The sequence below is a fragment of the Atta colombica genome, unplaced genomic scaffold (genome assembly GCF_001594045.1).
Source record: "Atta colombica isolate Treedump-2 unplaced genomic scaffold, Acol1.0 scaffold153, whole genome shotgun sequence".
Taxonomy (NCBI): Eukaryota; Metazoa; Arthropoda; class Insecta; order Hymenoptera; family Formicidae; genus Atta; species Atta colombica.
The window spans coordinates 928,263-944,715 of NW_017259243.1; the positions used below are offsets into that span (position 1 = coordinate 928,263).

A 16,453-nucleotide genomic window follows, 5' to 3' on the forward strand; every position below is an offset into this window, starting at 1 on the left:
TGAAAATTGAGAATAGCTCAATGTTCAATCTTTAAGAGTGATTTTATTTTTCAGAGTGAGATTCACTCTGAAAATTTTAGAGAGAAATACAATTAAATAAAGCGGACACGAAATGTTGTGATCAGAGTGGCACGAATTTAATTACGTTCCGCGAGAATTGTCCCTCCGAGTATATCCATGTAAGAGTATTCGGAACCAGCCGATTTATCGATGGCTTAACGAAGAATCGTCCTGCAATCTGGTCGGATTAACCATCGGATTAACGAGACGGCATGACTCGGAATTGACCAGCTGATGGTCCCCCCTAAATTCAACAGAACGGCATTGCCAGCCAGTTCTCGAGGCGTTCGCCAATCTTGCAATCAACGGATATGGCTTTTGCCAGCATTCCATGGTGAAAAATAATAACGTTTATTCCTTCGGCGCAATTTCTTCCCGAGATCGAGAGAAATTTGTAAACACACGTCACGTTCGTCACGTGAGACATCGACCAACCAGCCTTTGTCTCGCGCAAACATTTACCTTACGTCCGGCCATGAAACTTGATGAATATTCTCTTCACGTTTTTTTCTGCAGTTTTCAAAGAATGTTACCGTTACCAATAAAAGTTAAAAGTCTCGCGACCTTGCCACCGCGCAATGCAGATAAACTCGTTTGCATGATGGACTGGAAGATCTGCTTATCTTCGTATCCGGCTGATTCGCTCGCTCCGCGGAGTCTGGTTAATCGATTCAAATGAACGATCAATTTGTCTGATCTATTTAAAGATCGAAGTGAAGTGATACTTGGACATGTGCAAGAGGCAATATATTTTGTCATGTAAAAATGAACGATTGTTAGAAATTCGATTTGGAACAAGCAAAAATTTTACCTATAACATCTTGCACATGACGTACGAAAATCTCCCATATAATTCATGTTTAAATAAGCAAAAACGTGCGCACGAAACTGCAAGAACCGAAGAACATCGAAGTAATATGATCATAAGCTCGATCATAAGCGCGTTTCATCGGAAGCATTCAATGTTTCGTTACAACGCGCAAACGAGAAGCGACTTTTCACAATATTCCGAACGATTTCGCAGAAGACGAAGTGCATTGCTTCGATTTGCTCTTCGCGAAAAGACGAAATGTATCGATAACGCGCACACGCGAGAATATCGATGCTCCAACAATAACTCTAGGAATATCCCGGAATTGTGCCAACAGCCGCGTTTACAGGCCATTTCCGACACGCTCCGATGCAACAATAATAAACGCGACGTTGCGCACAGCCGCCGAGGAACGTCCGATCATTTCAGCGACTGCGAAACGACACTAACACCTTGGAAACGATCAAGTTTTATTGGCCCAGACGAAATGCCCGATCTCCTGTTTTTCATGGAAATACGGAGTTTTATTTTGAACATCGAAGAACGGCGCCTCGATTGAATATCAAGGATAACTGGAAGATGAAAGGACATGTGGCGAAAGCCAAGGAAAATCCTCGGAAGTTTCAAACTGTTATTTCGACTTTTGTATACGAATATGTGAGCTCTAATATGTAAACAACAACTTAGAAAAAATACAGGGTTGCTTGCACAAAACTGGAAATCAGGGAAATGATAACAGTCATGAAAATTAGGGAATTTTGTGAAATTTTCTGGAAATTTAAAATTCTTGACTTTAAAGAAATTTAATATATCTATGCAGTGTTTTGGAATTCCAACTTAACAATTAAAAACGCAAACAGTGTCAGTAATTTACACTGCTATGTTAAATGATTTTTTAATAATATTTTTTTGACGATTTCCCAATTAAGACAAAATATTTTAAAATATTACTGAAAGTAAAGTTAGAAAAATTATGAAATTTTATCTTTTACTTCACAAGTAAGCTTTAATTTCAAGTTTACCAAGGTAATTTAACTTGATACGTGAAACGTTGAGGTGCAGACGACTTACGTGCAAGAGAGATTCGACGTTAGAAAGTCAAAATATTTCTCACTTTTTTTACGACGAAAGGTATTTGACATCTCGTACTTTCCGATTTGCACAGGCGAACGGATTCTTTTTACAGAGCGCAGACTTTGCACGCGCAGGCAAGTTTATTTTATTACCTTCCAGCCGACTGATATCAGGCAATCGTTATTTTCCATTCGCTCGACGTCTCTTCGATCCGCTTACATCCTCTCGCTCTATTCGAGATTGATATTGACGATCCCAATTCGCGATTTCGACGACGCTATTTGCCCGCCGTGATGTACGTACACGAACACAATACGGCCATTGTTGGCAAAAGGAAACGTAATAGCATATGCAGATTTCGCCTCATCCCGAGTTTGTTCTATGTCTTCAACGAACGGATTTCGTTCATCACGTACGTTTGCATAGTTTCCGGAACACCCCGACGTGGATAAATTGCTTTGCGAAAGTCTACGAACATTATACATTCATAACGGTATTTATGAGAAAATAACAATATTATTTTTTATTCAACGCCAAGTTTATTTTTGTTTTTCATCGGAAAAGTATAACATAAATATCCTAATAACGGATATTCCTTCCTCGGATATTCCTTCCTCGGATATTCCTTCCACTGAAATATGCGCAGTTGTATCATTATTTTTATCATTTTTTATGTTATGTTTTGTGTTATATTTCAGTTTAAAGCATGAAAATATTCAGTGAAAAAAACTGTGATTATAAATATAATACGCAACGAATATGCACGTCAAAATTAAAATAGAAAAATACGCTCATAAACAACGAAATAAATGTCGGTGTTTTTAATGGTTCTGAACGTAATAAATGTTTGTTACGATACAAATTAGATACAAACATGTTATAACGCAGTAATAGCCGTCTTTAGAATCAAATAACAAATTTTTATTTGCCACGTGCGTCGACGCACATATACTTTTTAAAAAAGTATTAAATTTTAATAAATATTTGCTCGAATAGAAAAGTAAATATTTATACTCTAAATATAAACATATATCTATTTAATATAAAAACCATTAATTTAATTATTTTATGTTGAGTGAATATTTATTTAATGTAAGCAAATGTTTACTTAGTACTATTCAAAGAAATATGTATTACGATTTAGTAAAACTTTTTAATGTATATACAATATATCCCCGAGAGAAAAACTTATGGAGAAAAAGATCTTGACATTTTAAAACGACCTACGCCTGCCCACGCGGCCGGTCAGATGGTTTCAGAGTGGCGCCAAGTTAACGTATAGACATCACGTCCGATTTGACATTTGCCGGAGGAAGGAGGAGCTGGTTTGAATTATCTTCTGACAAAAGGCGACACGACGATGGCCGCAGGGGTCATAAAAGCGGTATGAAACCCTCGCAATAACTGTCGAGAGGGCGAGTGTCATCCGACGTGCGGATCCAGTTCGTCAAGTCCGATGCACTCTTTGCTCTCACGTCTTCGTCGCCACTCTTTTTCCTCTCGCGGTCTCGCAAAGTGGAGATCTGTGTTTCCGCGGTTCCTCGCCTCGGAACCGAGATAGCGGATTTTCACCAGCAAAAAATATTTTATGCCGACGTCTGCTCCACACGTCCGAGAACGCGCGACGGTATTTCTGTACTTGCGACCGCGCGAGAATAGTCTTCATGTAGGGAACGTGAGAAAGAGAGAGAGAGAGAGAGAGAGAGAGAGAGAGAGAGAGAGAGAGAGAATCATATAAATATACTTATATAGACATTATATTTCTGCGATACCTGCCTCGTCCGTCTGTCGTCCTTAAGCCGCCACTTCCTGACTTTGCACTTAAATCGCGGAAAGAAGGATTTTCTCACGTTATATCGTACCTTCATGTCTCTCATAATGTGGGTTTCTTGGAAGAAAGTACCGAGAATCGTGAGCAAGATCTACAAGTGCAGACACGTTGGCAAAAGGTTTTATTACACACTTTTATATACGCGATTGCAGCTGTACATTTCCTTCGTAACTCATATTTATCAACCCTATATCTCTACCCCCTTTTTTTCTTTTTAATATTCCCGTAATATTCCGTAAGTCATACATATATCGTAAGTCGCAAACCACCTGGTTGGAATTCTAGAAGAAAAAGACCGTGACCCTTTGGAGAGGGCACCTCCGACGATTGCATTCTAACAGTACCATGGCAAATTGCGTTGATTGCAAAGCACAAGCGTTCGCGTGGCGTCTAAAAATAATGTACGCCGCATAGCTTATGAATGATTAACTGCGCGAATGTCAAGAAACTTCGAAAGCCGCCTGATGACGAGTAAACACGCGGTGCAGCGATGGTTAAAATTTTATTCGAAGTCGTCGACCCTTTCTAGTCGCATCAAGCCACATTTGATATTTTCCAAGTCATCGTCGCAAGCGCGCAAATTTCTCCCCCTCCCCCCCCCCCGCCATCTACTCATGTCAATTAACTCCGTCGTCGAGTTCGCGGACCTTCCGCCATTCTTGCCGTCCGCGAAGATTGACATTTATTTGCAACCACGAATAAACCCACATAAACGCTCCCGTGGCTGTCTATTTCAGATCGTTTTTCATCCGCGTCCTTCTCGTCGCTTCTTGGCGTCGTCGCCTTTCATCTTCCGAGTTTATCTCGTCTCTTTGCGCGACTCATTCAATATCCACTGTTTTTAATCCATCGATTAAACGAGGTAATAACTTCGCGATTCCTGCTCCATCGCGCTATAAATGTGTGGAATCTCAGCAGAATCACTGCTCATCGCAATTTATCTTATAATTAGCGCGAAACGTGACGTTGATCATTCTCCTTTAATGGTTTCTCATCACACATTTTATAGCACATTTACAGCTGTGGAAAAGACCGTATTATTTACGAAGACGTGCGAAATACGATCAACGTGCAAAAACGCTTGAGCCATCAGTTGTAACCATCCGTAATGTAAACAGCAAAAGAAAAAAAACCGTGATTCTGTCTATCGCGATTGGAAAATGGAATTTTCTCACATACGTATAGATCTTGTAACGACTTCATTCGGTCTGTTTGCTCGGAAGAGAGCCAAAAAGGAAGAAGTCACGCATGACGATCGTTCGAATCGCGCGTTTCCCTTTCCCTCGATCCTAGATAATGAACATCTTCCCTCGAGTCTTTTGTTGGGCCGTTGCCTCCTGAAACTCTCGCGTTTCTCTTCCGCGCATTCTCATTTATTCTCCCGTTCCTTCTCCTTATTGTCTCGCGTTACACACCCGGACTGGACCACCGTGCACAGAATGGCACAGAACAGTGCAGGATTCAATATTTACGGAGCTTCCGAGTGTGGACCCATTCCACCTCGTTCACTCGCATTCTACGCTCCCCGCTTCCCGTAGGAATTCTCTCCCGTTTATTGTTGTTCGCCGTGCGCGTAATATTGACCCTCGTGCAAATTATATCGTACTTTTCCACATCCAGTCGATACATCCCACTTCCGGTCGCGCTTTGTCCGATGCGCGACAGCTGTCATGGTCGATCGTATCGCATTCATTCGGTAACGTTTTGAAACCTTCCTCGTTTATTCACATCGCTCGCTCGTGATCTGAAATTTTCGCGCGGACACGCCAACGAAGGTATAATATCGCGTAGCGCTTTCTACGGACGGAAGCGTAATATTACCTCATTTATAAAACAGGATCCCTCGCGCCTCACCATGGAAACAAGATGCATTTAGTCTGTATCTCCTGAGGTTGTAATTATTTCGTACTTAAGCTTTAACTGTGTCTCTGTCACTTATTTTATAATTTACACCAATTATGTTCTCTTTCGAGAAAAAGAAGAAGATATCATTCTGCGCGCAAATAATGCTGAAGAATACAAGAAAATTTAACGACAAATATGTACACAAAATGGAGAATAATTTTTATAAATAATATTAAACAACGTATCCTTTTAAGACTGTGATGTGAATACGTAACAAATAGGAAATTGAAGTCCAAACTGGATCTTTATTACTTAAATGGCTGTTTTCTCTTTTTTTTCATATCTGTGAGATTCCTAATCCGCAACAATTATTCAAATACGCGAGACAAATTTTTTTTCTCAAACGATTACTTAAATCGCTCTATATTCCTCCGTTTATGCTTAGGCTTTACACAAGGCGGGAATAAAGGCATACAGATTAGTTTAGATCCCCTCTTGATTAAATCTTTTCACCGCTTATTTATGATATCATCACCCTACACTGTTAAAGCTATAAGACTCGTAATTGAAACGACATATCACGCGTTTTAGTCTTTACTGCTGCTATTTCAATTTCTGTCTGCTCGCCGACACTCTCGCGACTCGAGGTACCAAATTGTCTTCACAGAAAACTCCAGCCATGTCTATCGCAAAAAAAAAAAAATAATAGACGGGATTCCAAATTATTCTCAACATCATTCTCATCGTTCCTGCCTCTCATTCCTTCCTAAGGTTTCTTCCTCTCAAACGTTATTTTCGATGCTCGTTCATTTCCTCTCCGCGAGTTCGCGCTCGCGACAGCCGAGTGACTACACTCGGTCCGTTCATAATAATTAGCAACGCCAACGAAAATAGAATTCTCGGTGACTGCGACCGATGTGGTGTGTCAGGATAACGCCATGCCGGTCGACTCGCACGCGAAGCGACATTACGACGCCATAATTCTGCGATACCGTCCGGTGTTACGGGCCGCGAATATTCTGACAGGACGCATTAATAACGCTTTGACTTCGAAGTTTCCTGTGATGGAATACAAATATCAGGATTGTTACAAAATTAGAAATCAGAGAAATATTAGGGAAAAGTTAGAGAATTTTGCAATATTTTATGAAAAATTCAAATTTTTGTTGGCTCTTTAAATGCAAGCAGTGTCAGCAACATTAATAATAATTTACATTGCTTTGAATTGCTCTCTCAACAAAATATTCGACGGTCTCCAAATCAAGATGAAAATATAAAAACAAATTTAATATTATTGAATTTTAATATTATTGAAAGCAGGGAAAATCGTGAAATATTTTGTCTGGAAAAGATTAGGGAAAAGTCGTGAAAGTTTTAGAATTAGGAATTTGTGGCAATTCTGTATATGTGATGCATAGTACAATACATCGAATGCGCCAGTGTGAGGGTGCATTTATTCGCGAGGCTCATATGAATCGTTTAATAACGGATAATAGTCCAATAAGCGAAACTTTTCTAGTGCCTGTTTCGCAATAATCCACGAATAATAGCGGATTTCTCTTTTCTACCCTTCAATACGAAAATCGGCGGGACGAATTTCGAGCCATATTTTGTAGGTACACCGACAAAAAGGGGGAGAAACGGAAGCTTCTCGAAAAGTCAACAGTTAAACGTCAATGAGGAAAGCGAAAATTTATAATCGCGTATTATTTGATCGCCTATTATTTATAACGAGACAAAGCGCAGTCTCGCATATCAAATAAACAATGTCAATTAATCGCGTACCATTTACATTCATTACGCACGTCATATGTTGCGAAGCGTACGATTGCTTTATTGACCGTCAGGGAGAGAGTCTCATAGCGCGATAAATAATTTCTTGTAATATCGCATTCAGCGACGTTGCTAGCACAACGATCATAACGTAAACAATAGCGAAATATCAACCGGACTATTACAATCAATTTCATTCATGATCTTTTGTGCCTGCGGCTTCTCTGGTTTACACGTGCGTACTAACCGAATGTTTAACTGAAATCTACAACCGTACTTCTTCATATTCTTAACCCTCTTATATTAATCCTAGCACACATTTGTTTTTTTGCACGCTTGATACACACACTGGGGTCCCTAGGACCCTATCCATATTTATGTGTACGTAGCTTCCATAAAAATGAATATATTTCAATTAATTTTTTTTCCATAGAGAATTGATTAACCTTTAGACAGCCGGCATTTTTTCATTAAAATAGTGATTCTTTTTTCAAAACTTTTACTGTATAAGTAACATTCACATGGCGCAAAATTTTGAAAATTGTGCAAAGTCACAAAAGTAACTTTCCCGACCGAGAACTTACGATCAAATATAAAAAATGTGTGTTTTGGGGATTGTTGATATCGCTAATTCCAATTCTGAACATAGATTTATAAAATTTTGAGCTCTAAGCACAATATTGACAATATCGATATTAATATATTAATATAAATTAATATATTAATATATTAATATAAATTATATAAATTAACGATTATAGACTTATGCAGAGAACTTTCCTTTAACATTACCCAGAGTTAACGACGTAGAAAATTTATAGCTCCTTTTTGATTTTTCTTTTTTGTTTGATTTTTAAATTTATTTTTTGTATTTTTATTTTTTGTTTTATAATTTTATAATTTTTTAATGTATTTTTATATATTTTTCAATACTTATGTTTTTTTATATATTTGGAGTATGTATATAATTGTTTAATATAATATTAGTATTGAAAATACTATCAAAAATGATGATTAAACCACACAAAAGTGGCTTTCTCAGCTGTCTAAAGATTAAGGAACAAGCCCATAATGTGTAAAAGTTGATAGAATTAAAAAACTTCAATTTATAGGTTTAAAGAAAACGAAAAATTTAGAAACGCGAAAAAATTTCAATTTAGAAAGATGCGCTGAGGTTAAGTATGTGCAGCTAGGGTTAAGATGAAATTTCAAAAAAGTAGAGAGATTGAATCCAACCCAACTGTTTTGATCATCTAATCAATATAATAAATGAATAAAAAGAAATAAATAATATATATTATAAAACTTCTTTCTCTGTTAAACAGTGCATGCTCTGTAAAATAAACGAAGCCAGGTCGCATTCGATCTCCCTTAAGAGGGATAATTTTATTTTAATTGTATCATCATCATCGTCATATTATCTTAAAAATTCTCAAGAACGTAAATAAGTATGCTATCTTGGAATTCTAAGTAAACATTTTTCATTTTCTTGAAAGAATTTTCTGTTTATACATCTTGCATTTAAGTTTTTCTGTTAATTTCTACTTTCAGAGCGACGTTAGGCCGCATATGTATGAAGCTGGTGATCGTGATGGGTGTTACTTGGGTGGCCGACGTGGTCTCATGGGCTGTCGGCGGACCGCAATACATCTGGTACTTCACCGATCTAATAAACGCCTTCCAGGGAGTACTGATTTTTGCAGCGGTTGGCTGCCAGCCGCAAGTTCGAGCCGCACTGAAGAGATTCGTCAGCAGGAACCCGCAAACTAACGCCGGGAGACAGGGTAACGGTCACAGCACAACCAGTCATGGGATGCCTAGCATGGGTGACAGCGTAACGCAAAATCCGAGCACTAAAACTGCACCGTTGGAAACCATCTGCTAGAATGGTTCTCCCTCCGAGTCGATCTTTCACTTAAAAGTCTCTCATCAGTGATTGTTGGTGAAAATCATCGAATACATTTGGCATTGGTCGGCCGATAAGCGCGATGAGAGCAATCCGATTTGAATCCGTGATTGAACCTATCGAGAGATCGTCTCGCGGCTGCAATTCGTTGTTCGGAGAAGTTTTCATCGAGGAAAATTTATACGGAGAGTTACATGGAGAACGAAATGATTGTAATGGAGTCCCATGAATGGTCTCCGTTCACCAGGAAATCAGCGATTGCACTTTGCGCCGACGACTCGTCTGCAGTAAACGGTACTGCGTCTCTTCCGCTGTATTTCTTCTCCGTGAGCAAATTGATAAGCTTTGCGCACAATGTAACTCTGTACATTGATACAGACCGAAGCGTCTATATAATAACGTCGGACTAATCGATTAGGATATTTCCGCGATTATAGGATCAATTGGACAAGAAGTTTTCTGTCGTTGACCTGTTAAAAGGTCGAGAAACTTTTGCTGAAAATGTTTTCTTATTGACATTTCCCAAATAATACGCGAGTACAAGAGAGGCCCGGGAAATGTCTAAAGAATATCCGAAAGAATTTAAGACGCCTTTCAGACGTATTTTAGGTATGTTTTGTACTTTCTCGCTGTTTGAGTTCTCGCGAAACGCGATAGCGTAATTTCGTGCGGAATACGAAGAGAATTATTTACGCTTTGTCCTATCTGGTCGTAAAATGGCGCACGAAAATGCGGATTTCTATTCGTAGAAAGAAAAAGAGAAAGAGAATGTACAACAAAGAAACGAATGACACAGCGTATAAATGCGTGTATAAGGTAAGTCACGTAAGATTTTCCTGTCGCGAACTATTCGACGGTGCAGTCGTTAATTTACATCGTCTCGCAACATCTGTCGAGCGAAATACACTTGGAAAATCAACAGCGCGTATACGATTATCTGAAATCTCGATAGTAACTTCCGGACCGTCTCGTTCGAGCGGGTGCTGATCGCCAACAATCCATCAGATTGCACGAAGCAGGCGGCAAACACACTTCGTTCTAATCATTGGATTTGAAAACTGAATACACTTGCACCGACGAAGATAGATCGTGAAATTTCGCTGACGAAAGAACGGGAACGCTAATTGTCCATTCCTGTTTTGGTTCTGCCGGACTTACCACCACGCGATCCATCTTCTCTGACATAAGCTATTACTCACCGTACGCAATTAACAGAAACTCTTTGCTACGATATCTCGTCGATCTCATTTTAGAGCATTTTCGTGTACATGTTTCTTTTTTTTATTCCCATATAGCGTATGTAATATCGAGAACTCACGAAATCGCACGAGAAAGATATGATACTTCGAATTTATTCCGAATCATCCGTCAGAGATTTTGAATCGCGATATTTTAGCTCGAGTTTAATGCTTTCGCACTCGAGGCACTCTAGACGACGAGACATTGTACAGATGTCTGTATATATATTCAACGTATCTATCACGAGCACGACACGAGAAGAAGTGCAGAACATTCGAGGCGACGGGTGTTAATCCGAGCAACACAAATGTTTAAAAGGCACTCGTCTATTTCGATCTTTTCTGATGTCTTTTAATTGCGAGTTCCTCAGACAATTACTGTTTTTTATGTACCGTGAATATTCATCACTAAATATAACGGGCGTGTGTTCGGTACAAACACTTCATCGCTGCCTAAATACGATCCGAAGGCTATTTAAAAATTTTTTAAATTTGTGTCTGTCTAAAAAGGATGTTCAGAATTTACCCTCGCTTGACGCCCAGGAACGCTATGAACATTTCTTTACGTAGCTTCGAGAACCTATTCGGATGCGCATCGTTCATAAATCAGAGTTCGTAATGGCTCTACGCCACTAAAACAGACAATGACGCGTACTCTTCGGACCTTGGTAGCGGCAGAAACAATGCATGATTTATGATCGAGGCGAATTAATATTCTTTTTTTTCTTCGGACAACGATATTCATTGATATTAATAATATCGGCTCGCGACGAGCGCAAGTATCTCCCTCGAGATTAATCATTTTTTAACAATAGAGCGTCGTAGCCGCGTTATTACGTGGCAGTTTTGCTTTCTAAAACAATTTTGCCATTTTACGGCAAATTTTTCGACGGCCAGTTTTTGATAATGTAATCTTTTACACCAATAATTCGTTATACGAGTAATCTAACGTAATCTTCTATTATTATATTATTAAAATATTTCGAGAATATAATTCAATTTTTATTCGTACAAAATATTTAGACTGGAACGAGATGAAAGTATCGTGTTACATCTATTATGATGTAACAGCGTAATTAACGTTCGACGAGAGCAAAATCTAGAGACTACAGTTTCTTTCAACTTAATGATCATTATGTTCTCTCGAGATTCGAATACGAAAATTCGTGACGAAACGAGTCTTACCTTCGTAGCGTCTCGTATTAAAGGACGATCGGGAGTTCATCACGGATTTCCTTCCGAGTCCTCTTCACTTCATTATTCATCGGATATTATCGAATCTAGAAGCAATCGTTTTTCCGTTTCCCTTAGCATAAATCTGCATCGACGTCATTAGCCGGGTCTGGGCGGATCGGTCGTGGTATTAAATATGCAACATCGTGGCTTCCGAGCCACAATTTATCACTGATCAGTCGAACGGTCCTGTTTCGATACCGAGCACATGAAAAAAAGAACTTCATTGCATTGCGCGTACAGCACGTAAAAACGTTCCGCACGCAATTCGCATACACGCGATTTGTCGACGTGTGCGTTGCTTCGCACACGAATAATCCGTTTCTGCGACCGTCCGGCGAGTGGATCCTTTTACGCAACGTTTCTGCGTTCCGATCGTTTTTCTGTAAAAGGAATCGAATTGATTTCAACTCGATCGTTTCGGAATATATTTATACTGATGACCATCGCGAAATGACGAAATTAGATAGAATATTTATTTCTACGCGTTTTATTAATTTTAGTTTTTCAAAATTTTAAACGATTAATTAATTTTAATTGTTCACGTATTTCGACGTATAACGTCGAAATATTTTCTTGTTTCTAAGGGAGAATTTTTAGAATATTCGTGTTTCCACTTTATGTGAGAGACAGTTTGATATCTTTTGCGTTATAAGTATTCATTTAATTTTCCGACAAGGGAAGCGGAAGGACTTCATGGAAGGGAATTCTAGAAGAACTGCCGCGAAGCTCTATATACTGCCAGAGGTACTTTATCAAGTATATGAAACTAATCAGGATAAACCGCGCAACTGCCACTTTGAATAATTCGTCTTTTTTCTTAGTATTATGAAAGTATTATACGATACATAGCCGCTCGATAGTACAACGAATCACCGATCGTCGATCTCTGCTTTACAATTTTTCGAGCGATTTTAATGTAACGAGATCCTCTTTGCCTGGAGCAATGATTACTCCGTATACGCTCTTCTTAAGAGATTCAGAATTCAACTAGATCGCTCCACATCCGGCGCTCTCTGAAGCGAAACGAGACGTCGGTTTCGCATCAGGCCCGGGCTTACAATCGCGAAGCGTAAACGGAATTATGTATAGGTAGGTCAAGGCATGTAATCGATGTCAACTCGTGACAATACACATTAGGAATTCAATGCCTTCTGAAATGCCTTCCAAACGCGGCGTTCGGTACGCCAAATCAAGTATACAAAGAGGAATTGGACGACGGAGCTCTTGGTCGGTTCCTCGAGTTTGACCCTTTAGCTGCGACACGTGCAATCGTTTTTTTTTTTTTTTCAAAAAAAACTTTTTCAAAAAGACTTTTAAAAAACTTACGACGAGACGGGAACGCAACAGAATATCACGATATTTCTTTAATGCGATGTGTATTATGAAACGTTCATGAAGCGTTTCATTATTTCTACAGACTACATTAACGAACGTGGAATAACATAAAGTGTCAAATTAATGTAATGAAGATTTTGATTAATTTCTTATATTGTCTTTTTTATATTCGCTTTCTCATCACATAATTTTTAATTATAAATTAGATATACGATATGTTTGCGCACATCTAAAGGATTAATAATTAATTATCCATGACGATTTCATCGTTCCATGTTGTTTGTTGTTTATCCTAAATAAACGGTACTGAAAAAAGATTTGGTAATAACTATCAAATGTATTTTGTTTAGCATATTAGTAACATCTAATAAATATTACCAAACGTAATAACAGTAATAAGAATAAGTAATAATAGTAATAAATTTTTTGTAATAATAAGAAAAACAGGGTAATATTTAAGAAAATAAAATTTAATTAGTTTGATTAGATTAACCGATTTAAAGAAATTAATTGGTTTGATTAGATTAATCGATTTAAATTATATTTCATTGAAATTATTTCACTAAACAATTATCTTTTTAACAACTATCATCTAGGCTTAATTATTATTACCAGACTTTTTTTCAGTATACATTTAAACAGCGGTGAACGAATTACACGAGCTGTTCACGTGTGATGTATTTATCATGATGAGAAATAATCGTGAATATAATTTTCACCAGCGTCATTTTTGTTTTATATCCAGACGTATCGCAGCATGATAAAGTATACTCGGGATCGTTTTACATCGTTATCAGGACAAAGCATTTCGTTTCGTAACATGATACATAAAGAATGGCGGCGCATTTTAATCGCGTGGAATTATGATTGCTGATTAGAAACCGATATAAGTAGAATTAATTACACGATGTAATCGAATATAAGATTATATAAACGAAATTTCGCCCGAGTTTTCGAGCCTTGGCGTACGAGATTGGCGATTCACAATTCATTTGACGCCGAAATTTAGTGATTAGGAATTAGAGATTAGGGAAGTCATTGTATTTTATGTACATCTAAGAAGAGACTGAAACGTGTGTCCCTTGTCTACTGGGATCCAACCGGGACTGATTTCCGAATGAAAGTACTTTGCTTGACGTTTTTATTATTATTCTATTTATATCATCAAAAAATGCAAAAACTTAGAAATCGAGCAATAGGCCTGTTCTTTTTAATTGACTTGTATGATTTATCTTTCTTCTTTTTTTTTTCACGTTGGAAAAGAGAAAAAATGAATTATACAAGTTCAGTTAAAAAGAATATATTTAATGCAACTCGCATACAACGTAACAAGAAGTGAGCAAATTCTTTCCTTTAAATCCGTGAAAAAAACTTGTGAGTATTTTAAGTATTAAAGTGGGTATTCTACTTTATAGTGCTGTTTTTTTAAATATCAAATATTAACAGACTTCACAATCTTAAAAATAAAAATAAACAATATATTTATTATATATGCGCTTTTTCTGAAATTAATCGTTTATTTAGAAATCTTTCATTATCCAGTATTTAAACATTCTCCCAGTTAAAATCTTCCAGTGAATTGAAATAAAAAAATAAAACTTCATTTCAATCAGGACTTTGCGATTATCGTTGGAACTAAAATAATTAATTTCGCTCAATAAATAAATAAAATGACTTATTTAAAAAAAAGTTTGATTTTTACATTTTTTAAAAATGTTTTCGAGCAAAAAAAATATAAAAAATTAAGTTCTCAAAGTCAGTTTCAACAGTAAATGAATGTGTATTTTATAAGCCCTTAAAATTTGGAACTAATCAATACAGTGATTTTCTTTCAATCGTGGTCGTTAATTTCGAGAAAATTTATAAAGTTTACATTGATATTTTTATGCAAATGATAAAATTTTGTAACTTACGTTTAAGTAAATCCGGCAATTCCGGGGCCATAAAGTGGATCTTCCTCCGTTTCATAAATACGTGACTATATTGATGATAACTCTGAGTGGATGTATTTCGACGCAAATGTCCAAATCACTGAGTTTAATGATTCATTATTGTTTTGGTTCCAAGACATCTCTGTAATAAATCATCTTGCATTAGATCCTCGTTAATTCTTTTTACAACTGCGTCATTCAGAAGTAAGTCATCATATTCAAAAGAATCGAGTGTTCCATTGGCTTCTGTTTTGCCATTTACACCAGGATTCAGAACTTGGACAGCAATCGTTTTGTTTTCAGAATTTTTATTAGTCGAACATTTATATTTTAAAATAGCCTAAATTGCCTTCTTCATTCTATAATGTCTCGAATTTTTATAAAACTTTACAGAGATATGCTACAGACTAGAAGAATTTTAAAAAATGTAAAAAAATCGATTTTTTTACCCAACAAAGTAGAATACCTCTTTAAAAAAAATCACAAAATAGCTTCAGAGTCGTTAACGATTTATGGGATAGAAGCGTATTCGCTAATTAAATTTATCTTTAGCTTAATTTCTCAAATCTTTAAATTTTAACATAGATTTCAATCTCAAGCTCGGTAATCAAACACAATTTAATTTCGAATGTCAAATGTTTTAATAAATTATTATCCTTCCATCGTTCTTTCGTAAAAACAGATAATCTTGACGTTTCAAATAACAAATGTAAATTATCCTGTAACAAGCGCAAACTCACTTGTTCATTTTTGAAAGCCAAATCGGAATTATTCGCGATCAGACTCAGTCCTGGAAAATCTCGTTAGTTCCTCCTTTTTTTTTGTAGCGTTCACGATTGCGAAATGACGTCGCGGCTCGATTAATTCTTCTTTTCTGTCTTTATCAAAAAACCTGACATGATTAATTGCCTTCTCGTAAGGAATTGATTCCGTATCGACACAAGGAAATTAAGCGACTGAATCGGCGACGTTATTAGTTATTTGTTAGTATATAAGTTGTGCGTGTATGTGTGTGTGTGTGTGTGTGTGTGTGTGTTGTGTGTGTGTGTGTGTGTGTGTGTGTGTGCCGCAATTAATTAATTGCGTGACAGTGCGTGTGTAATTAGTGTGTGTGGAAAATCCGCGTGTGTAATTAATGTATCGAAAAACAGTAACATCGTTGAAAGAAAAAATTAAGAGAAAATAACGATCGGATTAATCGACAGAATGATTAACATATTTCATCGCATACAACGATTCGTCAGTAAAATACTGCCGCAAGCGGAGTAGTTCTTCTCTTACGTCGCGTCCGATGCACAATAATTTAAGGAACTGCACTATTTATCGATTTGTAAAAGTGCGTATATTTATAAGCAAGTCACCGTCACACGGCGGCACTCATAGCTCATCATATGCCATCGCACTCTTGTAGAT

The 16,453-nt window shown here is 37.2% G+C and overlaps 1 protein-coding gene across 1 annotated transcript in view; it reads left to right on the forward strand.

The window, feature by feature from the left end:
* Positions 1-9,279, forward strand: part of LOC108685427 (probable G-protein coupled receptor Mth-like 1) — a 158,646-nt gene extending 149,367 nt beyond the window's left edge. Inside the window, exon 7 of the mRNA XM_018190205.1 lies at positions 8,946-9,279. Coding sequence (XP_018045694.1) covers positions 8,946-9,279 — 334 coding nt within the window. The remainder of the gene's footprint in view (positions 1-8,945) is intronic.
* The last annotated feature ends 7,174 nt before the right edge of the window (positions 9,280-16,453 follow it).